At 42.0% G+C, this 24,867-nt stretch overlaps 1 protein-coding gene across 5 annotated transcripts in view; it reads left to right on the top strand.

Moving 5' to 3' along the window:
* CRIM1 (cysteine rich transmembrane BMP regulator 1) overlaps positions 1-24,867 on the top strand; it is a 182,675-nt gene that overhangs the window by 59,231 nt on the left and 98,577 nt on the right. For 3 of the 5 annotated variants that reach the window (XM_032410281.1, XM_032410282.1, XM_032410283.1), the window contains exons 3-4: positions 21,924-22,166; positions 23,242-23,362. The exons of 1 other annotated variant lie outside the window; for it this stretch is intronic. In XM_032410281.1, coding sequence (XP_032266172.1) covers positions 21,924-22,166; positions 23,242-23,362 — 364 coding nt within the window. The remainder of the gene's footprint in view (positions 1-21,923; positions 22,167-23,241; positions 23,363-24,867) is intronic. One more of the 5 variants, XM_032410284.1, reaches the window with a different exon arrangement.

Consider the following 24,867-nt stretch of genomic DNA (forward strand, 5'->3'; position numbering starts at 1 on the left):
ATGTTGCAGAGACGGAATGCACTGATTTTTCAGGAGGTCTTTGCCAGGGGAGCCAGCTTTTCTAACATTGCTTTCCATATCCCTGAAGCTGATGTTAGAATCTGAGCATACGGTTTCATTTTCTTTTCTTTGGAGCCAGTTATTGAAAGATGAGACATGCATGAGGAAATAAATCGAAGAAGGACTTTTGGTGATATTCTGACACGGCTGCTCTGGGCAGCACATCTGAAATGCCCGGAACGCCGCAGTCCTGTACAGTGGTCCTCTTCACTGGTGAGACCAAGAGATGGTGGCAGCTCATAAATAATCTTAATTTATACCAAAGTGGTGGCATTAGAGCCCATTGAGCTGATTGATTTCTTTGTTCCCCTGACCTACAACGTTAAAGTTCCGTTCGGTTCTCTGCTTATTTTAAAAACTTCACTTAACTTCTGATTCTTATTTCCTCTTAGTCTTATTGTTTCCTGTCTTTGTGTTTGCTTGAGGCTTAACTCACACGCAGCCTTATTCTCTCTCCAACTTCCTGTCCTCTTTCTTCTTCTCCTATCTTGTCTTGCAGATCTTCCCTGCTTAAAATGTTCTCTTGCCCATCAGCAAACTATATTAGTTTAATTCATTTGCCTAAAAACAGATCTCTCATTCCTGAAATTGGGAATTATGTGGGAAAATAGGATGTAATAATAACTAACATTTATAGCATGCTTGCCAGGTACCAGATGTCACCAGGCACTTCATATGAATTATTTTTTTTTTGGTAAGTCCTGAGAACCTCATGAAATAAGTTGCCCAGGGTCACACAGCCAGGTAGAGCGAAGACCGGAACCCAGATGGTTCCATGTTCTTAGCTGACTCTTACTTCATTGCCTCAGCTGTTCAGCCCGTCGAGGTTTAATGATCACCGGTGAGGTCAAGACATCATGCTAGACACACAGACACTAGAACTGTAGCAGAGACCCTTCCTTCCTCTTGCAGTACGGGACCCTAAGTGTCATGTGCGAGGTTTGTGTGGGTACTTCCATTATACCTATGTCTGACGGTGTCGAAGTCTTCACCTCTGCGGAGCTGAGGTTTGAAGGGTAATTAAGAGTTTGCCAACTAGGAAGGAAGAGAAGGCATAGAAACATGAGAGAGGAGAGGATGGGACGTTGAGGGCGCAGTGAATCTCATTGTAACTGGAGCAAGCATGGGTCCTACAATAGTGGAGAAGGGGGCAGGAGGTGGCGATGAGGCATGGGGTTGGTCATGCCCAGATGCCAAGAGCTTCAAGTGCCATGATAAAGAGTTTGGACTTTCTTCTTCAGTCATTAGGAAGCTGGTACCGCCATGCCAAGTTTTCCTTCTTGAATGTCTCCTGCCGGTGTTGCCTCGTTCTATGGAAGCCACTGGAGATCCTAGGAGCTCCATGGCGTCTGACGTCAGCAGCTGAGATCAGCTGAGGGGACAGTTTATTGCTGTGGCATTGTAAAAACTAGTGTTTTCATGCAATCTTTTGATCCTTTGTCCTCCACAACTACTATGAAATTAAATCCAAAGCTATAAACAGAAACCTAATTTCAATTCTTACGTTTTTTTTTTTTTTTTTTTTTTTAAGATTTTATTTATTTATTTGACAGAGAGAGCGGGAGTAGGAACACAAGCAGGGGGAGTGGGAGAGGGAGAAGCAGGCCTCCCGCCAGGCAGGGAACCCGATGTGGGGCTCGATCCCAGGATCATGACCCGAGCCCAAGGCAGACACTCAACGACTGAGCCACCCAGGTGCCCCAGTTCTTATGTTCTTAACTTGTAAGATTAATACAGAGATATTTTCCAAAGAAGCTTTTATGTAAGATTAAATGTATGTAAGATTAAATGTAAAAGTTTTTATGTAAGATTAAAAGTTAGGGTTTGTTTCTCCTAATTAAATTTTTTCTTTTTTTGAGAAATTGCACATTTAAGTGATGTTATGAAGAAGTATTGGGATATTGTTGACAAGCTGTAATCAGTGTGATTTAAAATGTTTATTAACTTCTGTTAATTACTGTTTAAAATTAACCTTCAAAAAGCAAGCAGCATCTTTCTTAATGGCTTTTTTTGTTTGTTTTTTTTTCAAAAACCCATTTTTATTAGTCATTTTTCTGGTGTTAACAAGGTGACTAGATATGGACCCAATTATTTTTTTTTTTCATTTTAAGCCCATTCTTTCCTACTTTCAGTCAGAAAAACAATCAGTAAGTTATGAACATTTCAGTCAGATTGCAAATATATTGCCCTTGCTTACTCACAGAAAGGGAATTAGCAAACTGGCAAAAATCATAGAATAGAATATGGTAAGGTATACCTCCCATTGAGTTTCTTAGGTGGGGACTATTTAAAACAAAATCAAGTGGGTTTTAAAATCTAGAAGATGTTCTGCTTTCAGCAATAGCCTGGCAGTCCAGGCACTTGTCCTGGTGAGGCCGCCCTTGAACAGCGGATGGATGTTATTCACGTTCCTTTCTTCCTCCCTCCCTCCCTCCCTTCATTCCTCTGTCCTTCCTTTTTTTGTTTTTAATTGCCTTCAGTGTTTATAGCACTTTTCTTTTGAATGCCTTTGGTAATAACAAACTTTGATTTTTTGAAGTTGGATTTTATTTTGGGAAATAACCAGAAGGCCTATGGAGTCCTAGCTTATTAATGTAACAGGTGAGCACTTTGGGGAATTCTGTTTTTGCTAAGATTATATGCTAGAACTATTAGGCACTGAGGCTGATTTTTATTGTGTATCTCATGAACTGCTTTTAAAGAAAACATCAAAAGGGACATTACAGAAACGTGTTGAGAAATGAAAGAATTGGAATAACTATAACTTCCTGAGGTGACTTTCTGTGCAGAACAACATGATTTGAATGTAGTAAGTCCTGTTATTTTGTTTCTTGGGGGCTTTGTCCCTTTAATTTGCTGTCATATTTTATGCATTAAATATAGTTAATATTTTTTAATTCAAAAAGGACTTTAAGCTGCATTAACAGCTCTGTTTTTAATTTGAACATTAGTTCGTATATTACTGGATATGTGAAGATGTACCTGTTAATAGGGGACCCAGTAAATAGAAGGTGTCAGGGTAAACTTTTTTTCCTAAGCATAAATGAATGGTTGTAAGTGCCATTTGAAATTCTGAATATCTACAAGATTGTTGGATTTTGGTAACTGTGCAGTCTGAGAAGCTTTGCTCTCAGTAATTGCGAGAGTTTATTCTATTCGCTACTATTCCTCCTCTGATTCACCCTTAAGTAGTAATTTACTCTTGAGGAAAGGGGAAAGCTCTGTTCTTGAGGCCATTATGATACGAAAGGTTTGGTTTGTTAGTGACATTACCTATGATGTGACACCTGAGGCAAAATATTTTAAATAAGGCAGTGTAAGTCAGCTTCATGAATTATCTACTGCTTCTCTCTTGGTTCCTCCCCCCAAAATTAATGATGCCATTTTTATTCTTGTGATTTTCTCCCTGCAACTCCCTAAGTGCTCTGTTAGATACTTTGGAAATGGTTGTTCTCTCCAGGATCTGCCCTGTTACTGCTGTGAGTTAGTGATGGGTCTCCGACTAAAATTTGTTCTCTGGATGCTTGTCCATTGTCTTTCTTTGTGATATTTTCTCAGCTGCCTGATTGAATATATCCGCCCCAAGGACTGGTTACAGAAATATTGCAGTGCATTATCCAACCTAAGCCTTTTTTTATTTTCTTGCAAGTGAGCATTTAAGCATATAAATAATACATATTATAGAAACAATATTTAGAGCACTGGGTAAGAAAGGAGTTGCTTTCATGCTAGAGTATTATACAACTTTGACAATGGGATCTCTTCATTTTCTAAATCAGAGATTCTTGCGTACTTTAGAATTCATTTCAGTACACTATAGACCTTTAAAAATTACAAATAAGTTGAGGTGGGTTTTTTTTGAGAACTGACTTGGAGAATTTCATTGTACTTCATAAGGTAACCGGTGTCATACTGGAGTCCTGAGCCAGAGTCCGTCAAGATTCATTGAACCACACGCCCACAGAAGGCTTTTGATAGAGCATGTTTTTAACTTTAAAGTAATTACCTTGCTGATCTGGAGACCTTTGAAAAGTCCATAAAGTTAATTACACCATGAGACACACCCTCTGCTCAGCTGCTTAAACACTGTATCAATATTACAGGGTTCCTTTGTTAAAACCAACGTGGTTGAACTACAATATTATAGTAGTACACAGTTCATTGTGTGCAGGCATTTATTTATAAAGTAAGATGATAGTAGTAACTACACAGTTGTTAAAAAGTTCAGGACTTTTTGCTCTTGTATCATTAAGATAGGGAGGCTTTGGGAACTTGGTACATTTTTGCATACTTTGGGTTGGTGCTCCCTGACAATTGTCCTAAGTTATTTAGTCCATTGCCCTTGTATCATATGATTCTTTGACTTTACGTTGTTGATTTGATTCTGTGACTTATAAAAAGATCTAAGAACCTTTTGTAAGTGTTTTAAGGTCAGCAGTTAATGATAATCAGAGTTAACAAGAGCTGCTTACTTACGTGCCAGATATTAGTGTAAGCACGTGACATGTATTACTTAAAGCTCTCAACAAACCAGTGAGGTGGAGACTTTTATTATACAGGTGAGGAAACTGAGCTAGGAGAAGTTACCCAGGGTCATACACTAGTAGTAAGTGGTAGAACTTAGATAGGTAAGTGGGTAGGTAACTAGATAGACAGGTAGACAGATAGGAAAAAGTAGAGATGTTAAGATCAGTAAGGGGATATTAGTGAGAGAGATAATAGTTCACTGGCTGCCTGCTATGGTCTAGGCATTTTGTTGGGCAGTGAGGAAACAAACACAAGACTCTAGTCCAGCCCTCATGGAAACCACATTTGGTCATGGAATGTCAAAATATAAGTAATTAATGATGCAATGTGAACATTCTATAAAATTGATTTATGTATGAAGTCTATAAAAATAGACTAGAGGAAGGAATCAGACTTGTGAAGGAGACTGAGGTGAAGGGATATTTCACAGAGGAGATGACTTTTGTTTGAACACAACTAGAATGCTCTTCGAGGACAAAGACCATGTGTTTCCAACTTTGTGTCTCCAGATCCCTAGCAAAGCGCCGGGAGGTAATGAATGCTCAGTAAATGTTGGACAGATAAATGGGGCAGTCTGGCCAGCGAAGCAGATGTGGGGGAAGAGCATTGGAGGAGATGCCCTGCTTCCTCCACCCCTTGCCCCATTGAAAGCATGGAATTATCTCTTCTGAGATAGGACTGTGGGTGTGTCATTGGGAAGTGGCATGTTTGGGATTGTGACTGTCATCCTTTCACTTGGACCGCATCCCCTGGTGGGAATAGTCCCTACTCCCAACTTCCTCAGAACACCTGCTTTGAATCCTACCCTTATTTCAAGGCCTTGGTGAAAACCACACTTCCTCCATGGAGCTTTCCCAGCAACTGCCATGCAGGTACTCTCTCCTTTCTCCGGAGTCCCAGCACTCTTTGTCTCTGCCACTCATTTGCCACTTAATAACCTGTTGTCTTAGGTCACCTCTTTAATTATTATCTGTTGTTGTTTAAATTTTCCTGTGTTGTTCTCCAATTCTTATTGTGAAAAGAATCTCAGAAATCATCTGCTAACCTTCCCATTGATAAAGAGGAACTGGAAGCTCAAAGAGTTGAAAAGAATTGTACAGATCAGATAAGCAGTTAGACTGAGTCTACCCCCAGAGCCTGATCCATGCTATCTGGGTACTCTGCTTTCTCCTGAACTCGATAGTAAGTTTGTGGAGGCGAGGAACCGTGTATCACACTTAGTGTGGACCAAGTAGGTGCCCAGAGACATTTGTCAATGAAAGAATGAATGCCACTTGGGCTCTCTGACTGATGTAAAGATAATGTGGTTCCCAACTTATAAAATAACATCTGGGGGATAAGAGTAAGACCTCAGCATTAGATAATGTTTGTTCAGAAATAATATCAGAAGAGCAACTACTGGATAGTTTTCCTGTTAATTTTACCAGGACTACTGTTAAAGATGGCCAGTTGATTCATTGTTTAAAACTCACTTGAACAACTCAGTCAGCTTTATATATTTCTGACAGTTTAAACTTAGGTTGCTTATTTTTAAGTTGTGATTAGAAGTTAGTCTAAGTTATTTTCCAATATAAAAAAATAGTTTTCTTAATTTAATAATTTTTGCTTCACAGTGACATAATTAAGGATGGAGATTAGATCCCGCAGTGCCCTTGGAATTGCTAAGTGAAAAATCCTTCTCTGACTCAAAAGGAGGCTTACTGGTGACAAACTCTGCTGTCCCCAACATTCTTATCAGAGATTCAGCTGAGGTGGAGCCTTCTAAATGCATTCTTAAGTGGGAAGTGAGTGAAAGAGTTAGGTATGAGGTTATTGCTAAATAGGAATAGCCATGACTTCTACAGGATTCATTACAGAGAAACCAACACAGTAGACCCTTGTGATTCATTGATTTAACATTCACAAATTCAGTTATTCATGAAACAGTGACCCAGAAGATCCGTGACATGTAGTAATTTGTCATTTGAATCAGGTGTGCCGTGAAGTACCTGTGCCAGGAGCAAATCGCTTGGCTGGTAACAAACCAAATACCCAGTAGGTTTTTAGCTCATTGCCACGTGTGTAGGAAGTTGTGAACTGGTCAAAACTTCTTTCTTTCTAAAAGAAAACCAGGAGGAAGAGGAGTAAAGAAGTCCTAGAAAGTAATGGTTCCTTACCAGAAAACAGAAATCTGGGACAAATTAAAAAGCTGGTGTGCTGTATTTGGCAGTAGATTGAATCTCTGAAATACAAAAACAGGGAAGAGCAGTTCCTAGAAATGCTTCCGTACGTGTTCCGGCTGGTGTGTTACTGCATTTTCTGGAGCAGCTGTGGCACCATGCACCAATTAGTGTGTGCAGAGACCTCGAGAATTATCTCTTATGGAAATCCTGAGTCTGTATTTCCATGCCTTTTTTGTTTTTTGGGGTTTTTTTGGAGGCCCAGTGTGACGGAATAGCCTTAAATTGCACCATTAATCTTGCAGATCAGTTGAGATGTCTCAAATCTCCTGTTGCTTAAGGCTTTAAGATCAGGTAGAATTCCTAGCATATATCCATAGCCACTTGTATCAAATATTGTTTTTTATTTCTTTCTTTTTCTTTTTTTTTTTTTTTAAGATTTTATTTATCTGAGAGAGAGAAAGAGCATGAGCAGGGGGGAGGAGTAGAGGGAGAGGGAGAAGCAGACTCCCCTCTGAGCAGGGAGCCTGATTTGGGGCTCAGTCCCGGGACTCTGGGATCATGACCCAAGCCAAAGGCAGATGCTTAACTGACTGTGCCACCCAGATGCCCCATCTTTCTTCTTTTTTTTTTTTTTTCTTTCTTTCTTTTTTAGAAAGGGAGGGAGGAGGAGCAGGAGAGGCAGAAAGAGAATGAGAATCTTAAGCAGGCTCCATGCCCAGCGCGGGGCGACATGGGGCTCAGTCTCACAACCCTGAGATCATGACTTGAGCCTAAATCAAGAGTTGGATGCTTAACCAGCTGAGCCACCCAGGTGCCCCAAGAGTCTGTTTTTGTTTCTTAACAAGAACAACATCAAAACACTGTAGAATAGAAATTCACGTATAACCAACCAATAAGCTCCAGAATCGCTAGAGAAAACCTGTGGGATTACTGCTCTCCCTTGTTTATACCTGACCTCCTTTGAGGCTCCCTTTCCCCCTTCCAAGGCAATTTTTTATACTCTCAGGTGTAATATGGGCAAAGGATAGTATTAACAAAAACCCTAAATTCTAAAAAGTGGCTTTTCTGAACATAGCTATGACTTCACAACAGGAAAATAGTAAGAAAAGGAAGTGGGGGAAATGGAGAAGGAATAGAGAAGGCAGACGTTCTCCTCATTGGCTGCAGAAGGGATCCGCAGTTCCTTGGAAAGACTGGACCGGCAGAAGCCTACACTCAGTATGGGGACAGAGTCTGAATATCATAGGTCACACGTATTAGTAGGATTTCAGCCATCACCAGGTGCAGATATCCAGATAAGTTGTGTCCACTGCAAAACCGAGGAGAAGAGCACAGAAGCACTGGTTAACATGTGAGGAAGCCATGGCAGCATGAAGGGTTTTACAGACAGAGGGCTTTCCAGAACTTAATTCTGAGTTAAAGAGGCTACACCAAGTCAAGATTCTGAAAGCAGATACTCAGCTTCCACATGAGGCTTTCTTCCATCTTGAATGCTGAGAGACACTGTCTGGTATTTATTACCAGCTGCTCTGGTCTTAGAATTTCTACTTTTCTATGACTCGCTTTCATTTTCTGAATGAACTGGGGGAAATTGCCAGAGGTCTAAATAAACTTCCTGGGGATTGGGTTGTTACAGAGGAACCCTGTCTTATGAAGCCCTGTGGTGCTCCACATGGGAGCTGTCTCCTTCCAGGTCGCCAGTCCCAAGTCCCTTGGTGTGCCCAGAGATTCCGTCTTGGTGAGCCTGCCATTCCTCCCATTCCCAGCGTATTTGTTACCTGTGTCTGAGAGGACGAGGTTCTCTGCCTGTATGGCCAAGTAGCCTATCAGCACCTGTGTGGTGGACAGCACCACAGCTACCCTATGACCAGAGGTTGCTCTTCTGACCTTTCTTACGCACTCTACTTAGAAAGGGTTACTTTTGGTTTGGTTTGGTTTGTATATTTAACTGATTTCATAATAAAGGAGCTTTGTAATCAAAATTTTAAGCTACATTCTGAGCAATTTTAAGTATTGCAGAAAAGATGAATAACTGTCAGGGAAAGGTGCAGACTACAGACCAAAGGGCAAGAATGTTTGTATGACCATATGTCTTGGTGGAACCAATGTAAAATTCCCCAGGAGACCTGGCTTCTGGCCCTGCCATGCCATTCGTTAGCCGTTAGCCAAATGACCCCTTGGGCAAATCATTTGGTTTTGCTAGACCACCATTTTTTCCACTTACATATAAGAATTTCTGGCTAAGAAAAATTTTCTTTTCCTTTGACAAGTACACGTCCTGTAGATAGAACCATTCCCACATTTTTATGCAAGGACAGGCATATTAATTCCTCTACTTTCTTGTAATTAAATCCTCAAATCTTCAATCCACCTTTATTTTATACTTTAATTATAGGAAGGATTAGATTGATTTGTTGAAATTAGAACATTTCAAAAGAAGCCTAGGCTTTCTGCTTAAAGTTTGCATGCATAGAAATCTAGGCTTCCTGATGACTAAGGGTTCTCTCTATATAGCCTTGCTTAATTATTAAAATATACAACTTATTACAATGTCTCTTACATGGTATTTGATTATTACTTATTTATGGAGTTGATGAATAAATAAGAATCTTCCAGGTACTTTTAACACAAATAAGCAATACAGACAGGTCCTTACACCTGCCTGTATTGCTTATTTGAGTGTTTCTCAAGTGATTCTTCAGAATGCTGTATTTACTTTTATTCTTTGAAGGGACGTGTACTTCCCTGTTTACACAGTTTATTTTCTTAGAAAAATTATTGTAGAGGTTTCTAGTCCCTGCGTGCCTATAACCATTCTCCTCTTCTTTGCTAGATACAAAATTGTGGCTACAGATATGGCCACCGAGAATAAAGACTGCATTTCCCAGGCTCCCTTGCAGGTAGACGTGGCCATGTGACAAAGTCCAGGCCATGTGAAGGGGGCAGAAGCCATAATGCAACTTCACACAATATACAACTTAGAGTTGTGCCCTTCCCCTTGCATTTTCCTCTCTTTCCACTGGTTGGAAGACTAGATGGACAAGGGCTATAGAAGTAGGTATTGAGGAGCAAAAAAATGAAAGGAACTTAGATCCCTAGCAACTCTGTGGGGTCTAGTGCCCCACACATAAGACACACAAAGTTAAATTTCATGAGACTCTTATTCCAAATTATCACAAATTCCCAATTATTGGAGTGTGAATTTGTGAGAGTTGATTCATCATGTACTATTTTGGTCCCTTTAATTCATTCTGGTTAGACTTAATTTATGGAGTCAATATGTACTTTGACGTATTTGAAAATATTTGGAACTATGCTATACCCCTGAAATGTGGGAGTGGCTGCACTAAGCACTATGTTCAGTGGCAACAGCCCTAACCTCTCCATGTCATCTAACATAGAGGTCTGAACTGTGTGGCTGCTTTCTCCTGGAGCACCTCTCTGAATTTTATCTCAGGTCTGAGATGGTAGTTCCCCGGGGGCTGCTATCTAATGTATAAGATGGTGGGGGAGGGCCCTAGGTGGTTTAGTCGGTGAAGCTTCCAACTCTTGATTCGGCTCAGGCCATGATCTCAGGGTCATGAGGTCAAGCCCCACGTGGAGCCCCCATTGAGCTGGGCGTCAGGCTCCACACTGGATGCGGAGCCTGCTTAAGATTTTCTCTCTCTCCCTCTGCCCTCCCTACCCCCACTTGCACACACACAAGCGAGCACTCTCTTGGGGGGAAAAAAAACGAACAAATGTAGAAGAGGATGAGATTGGCTGGGACCTCTGTTGTTCAGACCCATCGAGTTCATCAAGCATGTCACTATCCTTTTATACCCAGAGCCAGCTCTAGTACCTATCTACAGAGAGAGAGAGAGAGAGAGAGCAGCAGCAGCTGTGCCTGGGGGGGGGGAGGAGAGATGGTGGTAGAGCTTATAAATGACAAATTTTCAAATAGACATGGTCTAAAGCAGCAGTTCTCAAATCATGGTCCCTGGTCAGCAGCATCAGTAACCTGTGAATTTGTTAGCAATGTACATTCTCAGGCTTCAGCTGAGACCAACTAACTCAGTAACCCGGGAGGCAAGGTTCACAGTCCTCATGCTTTAAAAAGCTGTCTGGCACGCTCAAGTGAGAACCCCTGTTCAAAAGAATGTCAGAAAGCCGGAGAGTGGTAGTTACAATGGCCATATCCTGATGGGAGTACAGAGTCTAGAAAAACTTTCGCTAGAGGAAAACAACCAGGTGGGGAATGAAGTGAGGAAGCACACTCTTCAGAGAGAGGAGTAAGACTAGGCGGGGTTCACATCATGCTCCTGAGAGGAGTCTAAATCCTGTACTCCTTCCTGTGTTTGGTACCTGGAGCCTGTCTGGCCTCTGCTTCTTGGTTCAGGCATTTCATGAGCCAGAGGTGGAAGATTGCCTTTGTATTGCTCCATGCACAGACTGTGATTCTTAAATCGCTGGTATTTTTGAGTGGAAAAGGTGCCATAAACCCATGCTGACTACGACGAATAAGGAGGGCTCTTCAACGACCTATCAGTCAGCTCGGCAGGCTGAACCTCCCCTTGCCCTGGAAGAGGGTTTTGAGCCAGGAGCCAAGCCCTTTAATGGCTATGAAGAAAAAAAAAGTAGAATTTCCATGTAAGGGCTACCAAGAATATAAGTGCCTATTTAATAAATTATTTTTTGAAATGCTTTTTCCATTTTGGTAGTTGAAGTTTGAAAAATGTTTGGAGTACTATAATTATCATTTCTGGGAAAAAATACACATTGCAGTATTTTTGTTTTTGCTGCAGGTCAAGTTGTCGTGCGGGATGGAAAGTAAACACGTCCCTTTGCTCAGCTGCAGGTCACATATTTGTAGTCTCTGCGTGCCCTCTTGGCGGTCGTGGTAGATGAGGGTTTACGCCGTGGGTACACAAAGAATACAAAGACGGCATAGAAACGTGGGGCCCTTTCAGGGGCTTGGCCCAGCACAAGGCTGATTAGGAAGCTGTCTGCTGGAGCCGAAGGAACGGTCAGAAGGGTGGGCAGGCCTTCAGAGAAAGAGTTGTGGGAAGGGAATGAGGCTGTTCTGAGAGGCGCTGACCACCAGAGGTGGTCTGCAAGGATGAAGCACTTTCTCACCAGGGAGGGCCTTTAATGGTGTGGGTATAAATGTTGGGGACGGGGGGAGGAGGGCTCTGTATGTTTGTTTTGGGGAGGCAGTCATGACCATTAAATTCCATCTTGTCAATTTGACAACTTGGTAAGCCAGGCCCATCAGCACATCTTGAATGCACAGATAGCTGGGGAAGAATCTCCAGGGAAACCTACCTATACAAGGCAGCTTCCTTCCTTCTCTCCAGACAGAGCAGAGACTGTTTTCTCAAAAAAGTGGCCTTTTTAAAAAAAAGGAATTAATAAAGAAAGTAATAGAAGCTGACAGAGAACCAGGACTTGAGTAAAACTTTCAGCATGCTAAGATGACTGTGTGTGGAGCATGCTAAGGATGTGTGCGTGTGGGGATATAGATGGGGTGTGTGTGTGTGTGTGTGTGTGAGAATCGGCTTCACCTTTATCAAAAAGAGCACTCATGTGATGATCACATCCCTGTCCCAGGCATTGTGTGGGGCATTAGGTTTAAAACAAATTTGAGAGAAGTGAGCCAACATTGAGGGCCTGGGGCATTCCCATGTGTGTGTATGTGTGGATCCATGTATACACACACATCACATGTATACGTTTAACATGAAATATTTTTTATATTTACATAGCATATATATTACATACTTATGTAATATAAAAGAATGTGTATATTCTTTTAATCTCCAAAACAGTCTCATAGAATGAGTATTTTTATGCCCCATTGAACACATAAGTATACTGAGTATTCTGAGGTCAGTCTGACTCAAAGCCTAGACTTTTTGTAATAATTGAGGAGGATGATGATGATAAGAGCGATTCTCTTTTGGACACTTAGACGTGCCAGGCAGAGGACTATTTGCAACATATATTATCTCGCTTAAATCTCCTAACAATCCTTTTATAAGGAAACTTTGACACAGACAGGTGCCGGGAAACTTGTCCAAGATCACACAGCCAGTTGTGGAAGAGCCAAGATGTGAACATAGTTTTTTTTCTGGCTCTCAAATCTTGGTAGTAAGCCAGTAGGTAGACTGATTCCCATATAAGAAAGGTAAAAAAGTATCTAAAAAGTAACCTCTGTTCAGTGGCAAGCAAGTGGTACAAACAAGTTATTTTATCTTAAGTAATGAAGGGAGGAAGAGAAAGAGGAAATAAATGGCTGAAATAATTTTTTCAAAAATCTACTTCTACATTTTTAGCTACATGGGTTGTGATTTTTTTTTTCCCAAGAATGTGCAAACCCTCGTGAGAACTACCACCTGAACAGTTCAGTAGCCTGCTGTTCTTTATCCCTAGCCACTGTTGTCAGACAAAACAGCAGTATTCTGCAGGGCTGTGTGCCCGTCCTTTATTCACGCTGCTCTGTGCCCCCCCTTACTCTTGATACATTTTTTTTTTTTTTTTAAGAGAGAGAGCATGCGTGAGTTGGGCGGGGCGGGGCGGAGGGGCAGAGGGAGAGAGAAAATCTCAAGCAGGCTGCACACCCAGTGTGGGGCTTGATGCACGGCTCCATCCCACCACCCTGAGATCATGACCCCAGCTGAAATCGAGTTGGATGCGTAACTGCCGGAGTCACCCAGGCACCCCTCTTGATACATTGTTTTGTTCACGTTAAGTATAGTAACTTTTGGGAACTTCCGAAGACCTCCGATTGGCACATAATATTCTTTGGAGTCCTTCTAAAGACTTTTGAAATCCATATACCACCTCTGGGACTCAGGAATTTATTGACAATATTACCGACAATACCTTTGGTTTTCTGTTCCTGGTTTCTTAGTCTCATAAGATCGCATGATCTACTATACTACTAAAACTCTACATTGTTCACAAATCCTGGAGTTTTAAAGAAAAGGACTGGCTCCTCTAATTCAGTAACAATTGTTGGTCCTCCTTAAAGGAGCAGAGACCCAGAGTCCCTGGTTCCGTAGGAAGGGCTCGCAGAACTCCTGCCTGGGGGCCATCCACAGAGGACCACCTACAGGGCCAGCCCCCCATTTCACAGATGAGGAACACCAGACCCTTCCTTCTCTCATCTTTAAAATCTGACGTTTTATTTTTCCAAATCTGTCTCATGATTACACAAAAGAAGAGCCTACTTTGCAGCATCCCTTCCTCAGTGGAGGAAAACTTGAAGTATAGAAAGCAGCCTACCCAAGGTCAGAACCACTCCACAAAATAGAGGCTTTGTTTGTATTCTGTAATGGATGTTGCCTTCCATTTAAACACCACCCTGGGGAGTTCTTCATTTCTTATGTTTATGCCTCTATGACATTTTCAAACTGTTATGAAGATTCCTCTCAAGATGTTGCTGAACCAACTACACAAATTTAGTTCATTTAAGTTTTCCTCATTAGTCATTTTCCCATTCTCTGATAATTTTCATTTCTTTTTTGTGGGCTTCTGTTTATGGCAAAAAGGGGACGAGGTATTCAGAGAAGTTTATTAGGCAAAATTAGTCTTTTTGAAAGCCATCTTCAATTCGTTATACATTTATCCAAACCATCCTGAGGCCTTTCTTTATTGCCAGATTTTTAAAAATAAATTCATTGTTACGTTTTGAAAATGTGTTGCTGTGTATGAATATATAAATTTAATTATATGAATGGCAAATCCCTCTGGAAGTAAATTGAATACATGTTCCTGGTGTGAATTAACAGATGATGAAATAAAATGTCTCTGGACTCAGAATTCTAATAACCTTTGGTAAACTGTGATTTAAAATTCAGTAGAACGTACACAGGCCATGTTTGGGATCTAGCTCTTTACTCCCTACCACTTCGGCTATTTTCACTCTTCCCAGGGAGCTCTGATCTTTTCCAAGAAGACTTCAGAGAACCTGTTGATTCAGGTTTCCTAAGAATTAAAGCAACCTTGAATCCCCTGGGAGTGTGAAGTATTGGTGGGGAGAGATGCCTAGAACAGTGGATCAACTTTAGAAAAGTTGGGGGACTTTACAAAATCCTGATACCAGTGGCCCACTTCCAGTAATTCTGGTTGAATTGGTCTGGGTCGTAGTCTTGAGCTTCTGGATTGTTAAAGCTCCCCAGAGATTCTCGTGTGCTGCCAGGGTGGAGAATCACTGTTCTAGCGCTGTGGTTCTCAGACTGCAGTGTGTATGAGAATTGCATGGAGGGTTTGCTCAGATAGATTGCCGGGCCCCTCTCCCAGAGTTTCTAATTCTGTAGGTCTAAGGTCTGTGGAGCCTTAGAATTTGCGTTTCTAGCATATCCCCAGGAGAGGTCGATGTGCCTGTCCATGGCCCATGGTTTGAGAACCATTACTTCAGACAGCTGAATCACCTGGAAATCTTGCTACAATGCAGTTTCTGGTCTGGCCCAAGGGTCTAAGTCTGTGCAGCCTCAACAAGCTCCCAAGTGATGTTGATGGTGCTGGTCCAGGGCCCACCCTTTGAGTAGCAAAGCTCTAATCTAAAGCATTATTTTCAACCCAATTCAGTAAGATCTTGCTTAGAAAAGATGTGTGGTCTGGGAGATTCCTGGAGGTACCATGGGGCTCAGCATAGAGCTTGGGCCATTTGGTGGCAGACAGAAATCTGGAGGGCTCAGTGCTTCTTTGGCATTTGGCCAGCTGCCGTTGGACAGGATGTTTAAACATGCCCTTGTCAATAGGGAACTTCATTGTAAAGATTCCCAGTTTGCTTGGAGGAGTAACACAGTAATTCTCAGCTCTAATCACACAATAGAATCACCGAGGGAGCTATTAAAATAAGTATTTTAATTCCTAGGCCCCTCCCCTAGAAATTCTGATTTAATTGATGTAAGGTGGCATCTAGACAGTGGTATTCTTAAAAGCTTGGGAAGTGATTCTAATGGACAGCTAACATGAGAACCACTAAAGTGTATCTCATGTTGCAGTTTTACAGATAATTTTTTTCTTTATATTTGGCTAATTTATATTCTACTGTGATGCAAACTAACTTTATTAGGTAATGAAAACAATTTAATTTGGAACTTTCAAGAAACTGCCAAGAAAAGGGCATATGTAGATTCCCTCACTGTTAAGTCCTAAATTCAGAGTAAAAGAGAGTGCTGGGAAAGTACAGCTGGTGTTTCTGAACAAGCTGAAATATGAAATATTTCTGGGACTGTATCAACAAGCCTAATTTTTTTCCCCTTGGGGTTATGATTGTGTGGAACAAGTCTTCACCGCGAAGCTTGCCAAAAAAGGTTATGATAAAATCATGGAATGTGAATGAAGAGAATTCACAGTGTAACTTTAAAGGAGTCAGTCTCTAAATTTAAAAATGTAGGGATGACATATGTCTTATATTTGTAATAGAAGTTTTCGGAACAAAATAATGCTGGATACGAAAAGCTCCACCTTTTATTGGGTGATGTCTGCAAGGCCAAGGAGCAAATGAGTTTGGGAGGACAGCTGACCAGAAAGTGTTGAGGACAATACCGAAGACCCTGAACCTCTCTATCTTTGCAAATTAATTTTGCATTTCTATATGTGAGCAAAAGTGTAGCCATTGACTAAATATACAAGTACCAGGAAAGTTGATGAGGAAAGGTGAAGTTTCTTTTGCTTTTGGCATTGTGGACCAGTGGGAAGATTGTAGGCTTTGGAGCCTCTGCCACCTGCTTTGTGACCTTAGCCAAGCTTCTTAACCTCTCTGTGCCTGGCTCCTCATCTGCCAGGTAGACATGAAGATGTTATCTCTGTTCACATGGGGGTAAGAAAAGGGGAGGCACGGTGCCTCACACATAGAAGGTGACCCATTAATAAAGATCGCTTTCATGTCTTTAGCCCAGTCCTGAGAATTGAATCCTTCATAAGAAACACCTGTCAAAATACTTTTCTTGTAAGTCTTTATTGGTATTTTCTCCCTGTGAATTACACCAGTTTAGATTTCTTCTTAATAATTTTGAGGTGTATTTTCTGTTTGGAGAGTTCTTGCCTTAGCACCTTGATTCTTGCTGGTCCCTGCATCTGAGACACTCCCACCCTGCTGTTTGCATGCCTTCTCCTTTCTTTCGTTCAGGCCTCTGTGCAGGTGCCAGCCTCAGTGAGACCTGCCCTCGCCCACCTGGTACACCCGCTTTGCTGATTCTGCTTCGGGACATTTATCACCACCTGACAGCACACTGTGTAGCTCTTTGAGTAGTGTCTTGCTCCGGAATTGTGAACCTAGGAGGGCAAGGACTTGGTTTTATTCTCATCTCGAAGCTCTGTGCCCAAGAACCCCTGGCACATTGAAGTCCTTCAGTAAATATTTGTCAGATGAATGAGTGAGAGAAGGGTGTGAGGAGGGAGATTACCAGCGTGAGATGTAGGGAAAACAGCAGTCCCAGGCTCCTCCCCTCCTTACTCTGTGCTCTACCTACTCAATTCTGTGATTATCAAGTCTGAGCCAAACTTGGCATCCCTTGAAATATCTCTGTGGTTGGAACTCCCAAGGATTGTGTCAGAAAGACCATGTGCTGCCTGAGTGCGTTTGTGTGTGTGAGAATCAGGATAGATTTCAGGAAAAGGACGGAGGGAACACTCAGCAGTGTTGACTTTGTAGTCGGTTGACTGTCTAAATTTCAGTCTGTTTCATGCTGCCTGTTTTCCATGAACAAGTGTGCAGCATTTTAAGGGACATTTTAAGGGATTTTGAAAGAGGAGGAAGGCTTCAGTGTCAGATGTGTGGGACTCTGCAAAAATCAGATAGGATGAGAATCTGGCAATATAATGTTTCTCTCTCTTTTTTTTTTTCTCCTCCCATCTAGTAGTTTTTGTTTTGGCTTTGGTTTTATTTAAATCTGTGTTTAAGCAGAAAATCTTGAATGTGATTGCTACTTGTAGATCATGATTGTAATTTCCCTGTTGACCTGTGGACCTGGAGAAGATCTACAACTAGCCAACATGGTCACACAGGTTCAAGTGACTAAGATTGATATATACTTTATTGTAAAATCATTCTAATATGGTTGACCCTGTCAATATTTTAAGGGCTAACCTCTTAAAGGAAGATAATTAATATGATGAAAGAAGCTATTTTCTCTTGGTGACCTCTGTTACAAGTGATACTTTCACTTTAATCTTTCTGTACCGGGGGCAGTTTTTGTTCTTTTTTTTTTTAAAGATGCCGGTTGCAAAGCGTTGCCAAGGCAACCAGACTGAAAAGCTTGTTAATTAACTTAATTATAATATATAGATTTGTTAGACACCATAGGGAAAGAGTCAGGAGAGGCTTCTTTTCAAGTGGATGAAATTTAAAATTCAGAGGTAATACCAGAAAAACCTTCTAAATGAGGGAAAATACATGTGTGGCTGTAGTGTTCTCCTTATTTTCTTCATGGAAGAGAGATGGAACGGAGGCATAGATGAATAAATGAAATCTACAGGATGAATTAATTTAGAAATGGGGCTGAGAAAAGGAGTATCAGAAAGGCACTTCCTGAGGCTATGGTAACCGTAGTTGGGAAGCCACAGGTGACGACTGGTTGGAGAAGGTGCTGGTGAATAGGGGTTCTGGATAATCCATCGAGACATGAACAGAGGGTTGGAAGAAGAGGAAAGCCAAGAATGTTAACAATTTAAAAAAAGATACAGATCTTAGAAACCTAGATTCTTCGAAAGCATCATTTTACAACTTGCCAAGTCAGTATAATGGGCTTGAATCTTATGCCTGCTAGTCATGGAGTTAACACAACCTTAAAGCTTTAAAGTAAAAACGGTTGGAAATACAAGAAGTTACTGGTTCATAGTGGATGATCTTAATTGATCCTTCTTGGAAATTAAAAAAGAGGAGATGTAAGTGATCTGAATGTCATAATTAAGCTTGATTTTGTAGATTTGCAAGTTTACATCCAATAAACAGAGAATACATGTTCTTTTCAAATACCCATATATTTTAAAGTTGACCTCAGACCACATGTGTACACGCTTGTGCCAAAACACATACATACACACAAACACAAATTCAAGAAATTAACAGAAGTAGAAAATTGTACAGCCTACATTCTCTGCAACAAAACAATAAAATTATAAAAATTAAAATCAAGAGGAAAGCCAAAAATACTTATGCAGAAATGTAATAGCATTCTTCTATAAAGTCTTCAGTTGAGGGAATCAAAGTTGAATTATAGATTATTTAAGAAATGAGTTTACATTGAGAGTAATGCATATCAAAAAATCAGAATATAACTAAAGCAATATTTGGCCTAAAGTATTAAAATCACAATTGAAATTATTTGCATTTCTAAGAAAATAGAGGCAATAGAAGAGAACTAAGCACTAGAGAAAAATCAGTGAAATAATCTGGAAGACGAAGAAGGAAGAGATTCAAAAACTAACAGAACTGATGAACACATAAACTACAAAGACAGAATGCTTGGTCATAAGACCTGAAATGAATTTGAAAATCTAGATAAATTAGATCTAGATAAATTAGACACTCAGCAGTGTCTGTACAGATGATTCTAAAAGAGGTAGAATGCCTGAAATCTAATAATCAAAACTGTCTCTTCTTCCTTTAAAAAAAAAAAAAAAACTGAGTTCTGATAGTTTCACAATTGGGTTGTATAAAAAATTCAACAAATGCATAATTCCTATGTTATTTAAAATGTTTTACAGCAGAGTAAGGTAGAATGAGAAACAGCTCATTGAACAATTTAGTGTAACGTGGGAACTAAGACTGGATGAGGGCAGTGCACACACACACCCACGCGCACACCAAAGAGCTACAGGTGAGTATTATTCAAGCTTATCAATTTAAAAATCTTCATGTTAAGATCCAGCTGGATCTTTAGAAAGAGGCTTTAAGAAAACAAGGATAATTTTAAATCTGCTAATTGATTATATAATTAATTAAAGGGAAAGTCAATATGATCATCTTGAGAGAAGTTGAAAAAGCACTTAATAAGATCTAATCCTCATTTTTAACATTCCTAAATCCCTTCGGACAGTGGTTCAGACTCTGTCTATATACCTTATCCCATTTGTATTACAAAGGTAGTTCTTAGGAAGTAAATAAATCTCTCAAGGTTTGAACTGCAAAACACATCAGTAGGTGACAACGTTGAGACCGTGAAACATAAAGAGCGGAGTAACTAGGAAGATCTAATATGTTGGGTTATGATGAAAGCGTGTTCTATTGAAGCATGTATTTTAAAAGTCTGATTATACATACCACATATTTTGCAGGATGAGAATGTAATAGAATGTGATACAGAATAAGTTAACTGCAGCACATTAACAAGAGTAGGAATTAAGTGCTATTTGCAATTAATGTCACAGAGCTCTTCTTAGGAGACAGTGTGTTTGCCAGATGAACCATCCACTGAATGTACTTCACAGACTCCATCTCCATCAGTCCCCATGCAATCAAGATTCACTTTCTCCTCCTCGGCACTTTGATTTGTTCTGTCCACACTGATGGGTATCCAAGAGTGGGATTCCTCTTGTGTTCTCTTCTAAAGACAGTTGCTTGGGGTTATCATAGGAAAACAGGATATATGCATTCTCCGTATATCCTACTGCAGCCACACTGGCCTCCTTTCTCTTCTTGGGCATTAGCTGTTTCCTCTGCTGGGACGCTCTTCTCCCAGATAGCTCCATGGCCCTCCCTCTCCCTCCTTCAAGTCTTTGTTCAAACATTGGCTTCTCAGTGATGCCTGTTCTGACCAAATTGCAGCTGTCCCCCACTTCCATGCATTCAGATTCCCCCTTGCTCGGTTCCATTTTCTTTTCCCCATGGTGCTGACACCCTCTGCTACTACACAGTTGGCTCATTTATGATGTTTGTTCTTTATTTTGTTATTTCTCTCCACTGTGCTATAAACTATATGAGGGCAGGAATCTATGCTTGTTCTCTTTATGATGCATCCCAAGGTGCTAGAACAGCAGGTGCTTAATAATTTTTTAATGAATTTACTAGAACTGTGAGTATGAAGGCTTTCCTACAGTGTTCTTTGATTAGCCAGGAAGTAGACAAGGAAGAGGGTCAGTGAAATGAATGATACAGCAATCAAGGTAGGAATGACATGAGGAACACTTGGTTTTGGAAATGGTCTACCTACAAAACAGACTATAATTTTTTGTTTAGAAGACTAAACTAGGTGATCTGGATCTGACCCTGCTTCTGTGATTCTGTATGGGTTTTACTGTAGGAAAGACAGAGCTAATGATAACGTACCACCATTCCACATGGCATCATTTTCACCCAATATTTTCTGAACTTCCCTCATCTGCCCCAGAGATCATGGGACTTTGATGATGTGCTTTGGGTTTGTTTCAGCCTTTTCCTCAAGGACATGATGTTGGTGCAGGTTTCTTAAAAGCTTAAACCAAGAGACACCGCTATGGACTGGGGCTCCAGAGGCTAAGGCTTTGCTTGACTTATATTTCTTATCTTTTAAAGTGGAGGTGCGTCAGTGGTCAGTACATAATACCAGAGAAAGGAGAGAGGGGCATTTGATGGATCTCTGCTAGGGATAGATAACGCCAGATGGCGTTTGGGGAAATTACATGGGAACATAGCTCATTCTCCATCTTGCTGAGCTTCCACATCATAGAATCCTAGGATCTGAATAAGTTCATCTCTTCAGAATTCAGGGCTCAGAGATGGAGTTCTTCATGCTGATTATCACATACCTTATCCCCAGTCCCTGAAGTAGCCAGGATTTATTCCTGGGTCTGTTTCAGGGTTTTAAACATACACTGTTTTCAGAGAGCAGCCCTTAAATCTCCTTTTAAATTCAAAGATCTTCTGGTCAGTCAGTGATGAAGTCCAGTTCCCAGAGTCTGCACGTCATGCAGGCACCTGCCTGCACCACTCTTGATTTTAGTCCGTGAGCTGGACATCGATTATTCAGCACAGGTGAGCGGGAAGGTGGAGAAGGCCACTGAAGCCTCACACCCCCCGTGTCGTGAGCGGATCTCAGGGGAGATTTTCACGGCCGGCTAAGCTGAGTGTGACGGTTTCCGCCAGAGTTCTTTCTCTCCCCTTCTCTTCGGTCCATGAATAGATCCTCAGGACTGCCCGTGCTTCCTACGCCAGTGCCCCACGCTGCCCCCGGGCATGTGCTAAATTCTTTCTCTCCCATTTAGAAGAGAAGCCAGATTGCTCCAAGGCCCGCTGTGAAGTCCAGTTCTCTCCACGGTGTCCTGAAGATTCCGTTCTGATCGAGGGCTACGCTCCCCCCGGGGAGTGCTGCCCCTTACCCAGCCGCTGCGTGTGCGACCCTGCCGGCTGCCTGCGCAAAGTCTGCCAGCCGGGATACCTGAACATACTGGTGTCCAAAGCCTCAGGGAAGCCGGGAGAGTGTTGTGACCTCTATGAGTGCAAACCAGGTACGCGCGGGCATCGCCTCAGCAGCCTTGCTGCTTTGCGTCACCGGGTCGCAGGGTCGCAGCCCCCTCTGCCGCTGCCGCCTCCCCCCTCCCCTCGGGAAGATGGGCACACCTGCCACTTTGGGTCATGGCAGCCTGATGTCTGGCCTTCCAGTCAGAGAGCCAGAGTGATCATCCACTGGTACGGAAGCACCTGCAGATAGATAGGGACCGTCTTTGTTTCTTCTCTTCTTTTTCTTTTCCTTCTAAGTATGCTTGACGGGGGAAGCGGGGTTGAAATTTATGGTCCTCTAGCTCCGTGCTTCACTCCCCCAGAGAAGATCAGAGCCCTCACTTGTAGATGTATTGATCACCTTATTACACATAAAGACAATCATCATATGTAAACAGCAAGTTATGTTTAGATAAATATACGCATCAGAACGCCAGATGTGTTGTCATGAAATTCTCCGCCCCAGTCTTTCTCCCTGCCAGCCCCCACCGTCCCTCCGCTGACTTGATGGCATGTGCTGAGACTTCTTAGACTATTCACTCACCTTCTTTGCTACATTTGATTTGTTGTCCTTTCACAGCTATTTCTTGCTTTATTATTATTTCTAACATCCTTGTTCTTGTGGCATTTCTAATATGGTCTGTGAACAGGTCTAGACGATAGTGATTTTCCTGTTTGCAAGTTTCTAACTGTTGGTCAGAGGTTTTTCTTTGTTTTTTTTTCCCCTACTGCTAGATAAATGCCTGAAGCCAAACAATCCCTTGTCCGTCTCTTGCCGTGTTCCACGAGAAGCGCCTCTGGCTGGCTGGCTCTCTCCAGCCACGTAACCACCACTGGTGCCATTCTCATTCTCCCCCTACATCTTCATCCTCACTCTTAGAGGTCTTGTACCCTGCCTTCCTGGCACTGATAAGGGACACATTGCAGTTCTCTACTGTTGGCTGAAATAAAAATGTCATTGCTAGGAGAGGGTTCTGGGATGCAAGGAACCTGCAGCCCTTTGCGAAGGGCCAGAGTTTCGTGCTGGGACTCAAAATGCAAGTAAATGTAACAGTAAATGGTGCTTCTGTTTGCCCCTCTCAGTTTTCAGCGTGGACTGCAGCACCGTGGAGTGCCCCTCCGTTCAGCAGGCCGTGTGCCCTCTGGACAGCTACGAGACTCAAGTCCGACTCACAGCGGACGGTTGCTGCACCCTGCCCACAAGGTTGGTTTGTCATCGGTTTTCTCCTCGGTCTTGTGCGTTAGCACGGATTCAGGCATGCAGTTTGTTTCCCCTAAGTATCAGGGAAACCTAAAATTCTCCTGTTTGTGGGGAGAAATCGGAACTGTGACTGTGACTTGGTGTTTACATGTATTGTTCCTTGGATCAAAGCCAGCTGTCATCAGGTTAAGTCACTAAGCCTTCTGGATTCTTCAGTATCGGGGTACCTGTGCACTTTCGCAGGCTGGGAACTGTCCAGGCAAGTATGTCCCTCAGCAGGATGCACTCAGGGAGGCAGCAACGTGTGGATCAGAGTAGGCATGTCATTTGATCCTCCGCAGTGAATTTTACAGGTACTTCACCATTGTGTCCAATGGGATGAAACGCTGCCTGCCTCACGGAACTGCTCCCCACGGATCCTTACCGTTTGCAGTCACACATCTACCCAGACCTGTTACTTGCTGAGGCAGAGAGGAGTCTGAATTCTTTTGATGCCTTCTAGGAACAGACACAGCTCTCTTTGGCTTGCTGGGGAAAAAGTTGCTGTCGTTTTAGTCCTAGTAGCAGGACATCCACTTAGCCCTACAGGGTGAGGCTCACTCCAGAGCATGACGTCTCCAGGTCTTGTCCTAGATAGTCTTCAGAGCACCAACGTGGAGCTGGCCCTTTGTGCTTGGCTTTGGGGAAGCCTATGCTTGGAAACATGGAGTTTATATTCTGTTTCTCCTGCTGAGATGCCCTCCCCTCTTCCCTGCCGTGACCTCTCCTCCATCTTTCCCGGCTGCTAAGGCATCGTTTTGACTAAGTCAATTCATTTCTTTCTACTCTGCTCTACATTTAATATCCACGGTTGAAAGGGTGCCTTCTTTTGCTCCCTTTCTAACCTCTGTCTGTCCCAATCCCAGTCCAGTGGCAGGCACTTCCCATCTGTGTTTGTTGTAGGAGCAGTTGTGCTTTTACAAATGGCCTGATAAGATAGGAATATATATGGTCCCTAAGTGCCAGTTATGGAGTGTAGACATCCAGAGTGTGTTCTGATAATTACTCTTCTTTTCTTCTCTTAAAATACATTAGTTTTCCCCTACCCTTTGTCCTGTCAGAAGCTCTAGGAGTGGGGTGCCTGGGTGGCTCAGTCGGTTAAGCGTCTGCCTTCGGCTCAGGTCATGATCCCGGGGTCCTGGGATCAAGCCCCACATCGGGCTCCCTGCTTAGTGGGGAGACTGCTTCTCCCTCTGCCTCTGTCGCTCCTCCTGCTTGTGCTTTCTCTCTTTCCCTCTCTCTCTCTCTCTCAAAATTAATAAAAAAATATTTAAAAAAAAAAAAAAGAAGCTCTAGGAGTCTCTCAGATATATTTTACACCACTTGTCCTATCCTTCATACTGTATCATAAAGGAGATACAAAGGTTTTTGTGAGGGTAACCTACCAACAGTGGTGCAGCCCCTTCTTATTATGATGTGAAAATGTATCTGAAGATGCTTGGAAACGGTGAAGCACTGTGCAAATATAA

The sequence above is a fragment of the Phoca vitulina genome, unplaced genomic scaffold (genome assembly GCF_004348235.1).
Source record: "Phoca vitulina isolate PV1807 unplaced genomic scaffold, GSC_HSeal_1.0 scaffold12, whole genome shotgun sequence".
In the NCBI taxonomy this organism is placed as follows: Eukaryota; Metazoa; Chordata; class Mammalia; order Carnivora; family Phocidae; genus Phoca; species Phoca vitulina.